The sequence below is a fragment of the Microtus ochrogaster genome, chromosome 5 (assembly GCF_000317375.1).
Source record: "Microtus ochrogaster isolate Prairie Vole_2 chromosome 5, MicOch1.0, whole genome shotgun sequence".
In the NCBI taxonomy this organism is placed as follows: domain Eukaryota; kingdom Metazoa; phylum Chordata; class Mammalia; order Rodentia; family Cricetidae; genus Microtus; species Microtus ochrogaster.
In genome coordinates this window covers 38,652,421-38,657,472 of record NC_022012.1, presented here as the reverse complement: position 1 = coordinate 38,657,472, position 5,052 = coordinate 38,652,421, and the positions used below count along the sequence as shown (strand labels likewise).

Genomic DNA, 5,052 nt, shown 5'->3' with positions numbered 1-5,052 from the left:
TAGACCAGGTTGGCCTCAAACTCACAAAGATCCACATGCCTCTGCCTCCCGAGTACTGGGATTAAAGGTGTGTGCCACCACCGCCCGGCAAGGTCTGCTCTGGAGTGCTGGAATTGAATTGTGGGCACGTACTACCACTCCTGGACTATATGGTTTTTTTGTTTGTTTGTTTGTTTTAGCATTTACATTTTTATAGGGGGGGGGTCCAGAAAGATAGCTCAGCAGTTAAAGATCTGCTGCAGAAGATCTGGCTTGGCTCCCAGCACCAACATGGTTGGATTTTTTGGTTTTTCAAGACATTGTTTCTCTGTAGCTTTGGAGCCTGTTCTGGAACTAGCTCTTGTAGACCAGGCTGGCCTCGAACTCACAGAAATCCACCTGCCTCTGCCTCCCGAGTGCTGGGATTAAAGGACTGCACCACCACTCAGCTCATTCTGAGCTTTTACTTGTGGCAGCTACTCTGTTTTACTGCAGCCAAGAGCAGATTGGATAATGCCAAAAGCTGCAAGTGTGAGTGAGTGGTTTTTAGTATTACTAGGCTACTTTTAGTGCTGCTCTTAGAGAATTTGATGTAATCTGTAATGAGAATGTAATCAATATTTTGTAGACTCACCATCCTTTTTCCTTACCACACTTTTTGCTTTCCTAGGTTACCAAAGTGACCCAGGTAGATGGAAACAGCCCTGTCAGATTTTCCACAGAGACCACTTTCTTAGTGGACAAATATGAAATCCTGTAATACCAAGAAGGAAGAAAACCGAAAAGGAAGGATTTCACAGTAATAAAGAAGAAGCCAAAAGTGGCTGAAGAGTTTTTCCAAATTTACAAGCCATTGGAGACCCCCTTTTTTTCCCTGATACAGTGTATATCCTCTGCGCGCAAAGACCCTCAACTCACCCCAGCGTTCTGGTGTCACAGAGACATTCTTTAACAAAGAAAAGACACTAACATAAAGGGAAAGGCTGCTGATTTCTTTGACAGATTTTACTGGCCAGCAGGAAAGCAAGCTCTCCAGGGAATCCCGTAAACACCTCTTCTGCCTTCATATAAGTTTCCCATTTATTTTAATCCCTAAATATAGTTATATTTCATACTTCATTTTAAAAAGTTTTCTCTATAGATTTGATTTTTATTCTCCAGTACACTCAGTCGTGCACTGAGATCATCTCTTTGTAGGTATTGTGTTCGGCACTCCTAGAACAAGGTTATCTAACCCCTTCTTGACTTCAGACAATACCAGTGAGCTGCTTAAGGGATGTAGAGTCTAGAAGTTTGAAATACATGGTTGTCTTATTTCCTCTCCTGCGTCCATCCATTGTTCTATTTTCTTGCCAGGTCGTTCCCTTGTAGGACCTGCCTTTCCAGTGGTAAGCAGTACTGTGAGTCCCACTCGTGTCAATATTAAAGGTAGCTGAAAAACAGCTTTCAGGTGTATACACCTTTTCAAGATGGCTACATCCATTGCCACATGAATCATGTCTGCTGCTGGTGCTCCCCAGCTTCCGGATCACCAAGTGGGGCAGTACTAAGTTAGTGCAGTCACTCAGTGTCAGTCCACTTAGATTCCTCACGTCCTCCTCCCTCTTCAGTTGTTCCCTTGTCAGTCTTCTTCCCAGCAGAAGTGAGGCTAGTGAGTCTGTGCCGTTTCCCTTTAGCCCTGAACTATCAAGGAGACCCCATCTTCACCATTTGAGTGAGGCAAGTGATTATCCTAATGAGGAGAGAGGAGTTGCTCAGATATCTCCCATTTCCTTCCATCCGACCAGACATGTTCCACCTGCCTGTTTGTCCCTGTTCCTGAAATCCTTTTCTCTTCTCAGCCTCTTTTATGTCATCATGTAGTAATTGTTTTTCAGCTGCACTTGATCCATTGCCTTTTTAACAGAGGCTGAATCACCCGGTCCTCAAGCACTGCACTGGGCAGGTTGGATATCAGTTGCTGCAGGCTGCAGGCACTAACAATGGGAAGCAGAAAATGACACTGCACATTCTGAGGTGCTGGAGAGCAGGGCTCTCATTCTGGACAGCTGGCCCTCCACGGCAGGAGTTTACTATCCATGAAGCAAGATGGCTGTGGTGGCTTGCCAAAGAAAGTTCTGGCCTTCCCTTCCCCCTAAACTGCATCAGGGAAGAATCCTTATCTCCAGCTTGGCTTCCATGTAAGGTTTTCTGAGGAAGGGGACTGGGATAAGAAGTCTGTCATGTAGTTAAGTAGACAAGAAATCTTATTAATCCAGTTGTATTTCAGAGTTGTTTGACCCTATGATTTTTAAAGGCAAGTTTAATTTCACAAAGACTTTTTTCTGAAATTACTTTTGGGGTAATATTTAAAATGAGAGACATTTTGTAACCCTGTAAAATACGTAGGGAATATAACATTCCAATGTACACAACGAAGGCAAATTCTTTAATCAAATAAAAGAGTATTATAAAATGAGATGTTTACTGGACTCTTTAACTTTGATGTCTGCTTGCTGATTCATGATACTGTAATAGGATCTAAGATTAAAGATTAATGATACTTTTTTTAAAAAGAAAATAACCTATCCAAGTGTATTCATTTCCTTGTCTCTTTCCAGGTAGTGTGCCTCTCTAATTGTGTGTATTTGAGCACACACACTCACTCTTGACAGTGTAGGATTAAATAAAGCTGAGTAGGATTAAATAAAGCTTCTTAGAGCTTTCACTGGGTCCAGAGTCTTCACTTTGTCAAGAGCAGTTTAGAGTCAGAGAAATGACACAATGACACACATTCTCTCTCTCTCTCTCTCTCTCTCTCTCTCTCTCTCTCTCTCTCTCTCTTTTGTTTTGTTTCAAGACAGGATTTCTCTATGTAGCCTTTGGTGTATCTAGAACTAGTTCTGTAGACCAGGCTGGCCTTGAACTCACAGAGATCCACTTGCCTCTCTGCTTCCTGAGTGATGGGACTAAAGGCGTGCCCAGCTTTTTTGTTCATTAGCTTTTCTCCACAGCGGCTCTATGTAGTCCTGGTTCTCCTGGAACTTTCTCTATAGACCAGGTTGGCCTCGAACTCAGAGATCTCTGTGCTTGCCTCTGCCTTCCAAATTCTGGGATTAAAGGTGTGGACCACCACACCTAGCTAGTCAAAGAGTTCTTAAACATTCTGCAGTACCCCAGAGTCTTCTCTTTGTCAAACAGTGGTGAGTAAATGAATCAGAACGATATGGGGGATGCTTTAGAAATTGGTTATTTCCTTAAAAGGGAATAACTAGACATGGTGGCACACCCCTTTAATCTTAGTACTTGGGAGACAGGCAGGAGGAACTCTATGAGTTTGAGGCCAGCCAAGACAACATAGTGAGACCTTTCCTCAAATAAGGCTTCTTTTACTCTTTTATTTGCAAAAATCTATTGAGTGTGAAAAAAATCATTTGGAAGGCAGATTTTTCTCCCTAATAAATAGTTAAGTGACAGGGATGACAAGATTTTTGTGTTGTATTTTTTTCTTTAATGAAATTGTACCGGACCTAATAGTGCTAAAATTCTGCTTACCTCCCTGGTGAAATTAACACCCAATTCCTGTCACATGCCCTGACTGGCCTGTAAACCTGTGGCATCAAGTGGATTTTGTTGGCCTCTTCTGAGGGAGGTTAGCAACAATAACTAGATCTGTCCAAACATTCTGGTTAATGTACGGTGACCTGGGGCTGAAGAGATGGCTCAGTGTTTAAGTGTTCTTCCAGAGGACGCTGGTTTAATTCCCAGCACCCACATGGCAGCTCACAACTGTAGCCCCAGTTCCAACTCCTATGGTAAAACACCAATGCACATAAAAAAATAATATAGGAGACCTATAGCTCCTACCGTAGATGAGTTAATCCCAAATAGAGGAAGCACAGACTATACCTCTGGAACAGTAGCTGAAAGCTCAACTCTATCAATCCAGGCAGCTTTAGCAGAGGAAACTACCCTCCAATTAATATACAATTGGTAGGACCTGAGAGATTCTTAGGATTAATATAAAATAGGTAACATGCGTGGGTAGATGGAATGTGTACGCATGTAGAAGCCAGAGTGCTTTTCTTCATGAGCCGTCCATCTTGTAAGCCCCTTGTAAGAATCTGCCTAACCCTTCCACCACCCCGGGACTGGAATTACAAATGTAGGCTGCTGTAACCCAGGTTTTGAGGTGAAATGCCTTCATGTGTACATGGCAAGCACTTTGCCAACTGAGCTATCTCTGCAGTCACCACTCCTTTTTAATTTCAGTTTAAAATCTTTATTGTATTTTACTTAGGGGGGAATGGGGGACATTTATACCACAGTACATGTGTGGAGGCCAGAAGACAACTTCAAAAGTCAGTTTCAGGGGTTAAACTCAGGTCCCCAAGCTTAGTGGCAGACACCTTTGTCCACTGAGTTACCTCTCACACTGTAGCCAAGGCTAACCTGGAGCTCCTGATCCTTCTGCCTGTACCTCCCAGTGCACCAACTTGCCCAGTCCTAAATAGTCTTTTGGGGGGTAGGGGGTGGTGCCAAGAAAGGGTTTCTCTGTATACCAGAGCCCTGAGCACTGTCCTGGCAATTGTTTTATAGACCAAGACCAGGCTGGCCTAGAACTCACAGAGATCCGCCTGCCTTCTGCTTTCTGAGTGCTGGAATTAGGTGTGCACCACTAAGTCCAGCTAAAGAGTTGCTTATTAAATTTTACATATAGGGGCTGCAATGACAGCTCGATGATTGAGAGCACTGCCGGACAGTGGTGGCACACACCTTTAATCCCAGCACTCGGGAGGCAGAGGCAGGCGGATCTCTTGAGTTTGAGGCCAGTCTGGTCTACAAGAGCTAGTTCCAGGACAGGCTCCAAAGGTCTTGCAGAGGATCCAGGTTTGGCACCCAAAACCCATATTGTGGATCATTGTACCTAGCACTTTCTTTTGGGCCATCAACCAGCTCCCAAAGCATGGTACAGAGACTTAGTAGTAGTTTTAAATGTTCAGTCTAGCTTAGGCTCTTTTTTTTTTAATATTTATTTATTAAGTATACAATATTCTGTCTGCATGTATGCCTGCAGGCCAGAAGAGGGCATCA

The 5,052-nt window shown here is 43.4% G+C and overlaps 1 protein-coding gene across 1 annotated transcript in view; it reads left to right on the top strand.

The window, feature by feature from the left end:
* Window positions 1-2,539, top strand: part of Arcn1 (archain 1) — a 25,771-nt gene extending 23,232 nt beyond the window's left edge. Inside the window, exon 10 of the mRNA XM_005347201.3 lies at window positions 650-2,539. Coding sequence (XP_005347258.1) covers window positions 650-739 — 90 coding nt within the window. The 3' untranslated portion in view covers window positions 740-2,539. The remainder of the gene's footprint in view (window positions 1-649) is intronic.
* Window positions 2,540-5,052: the final 2,513 nt, after the last annotated feature.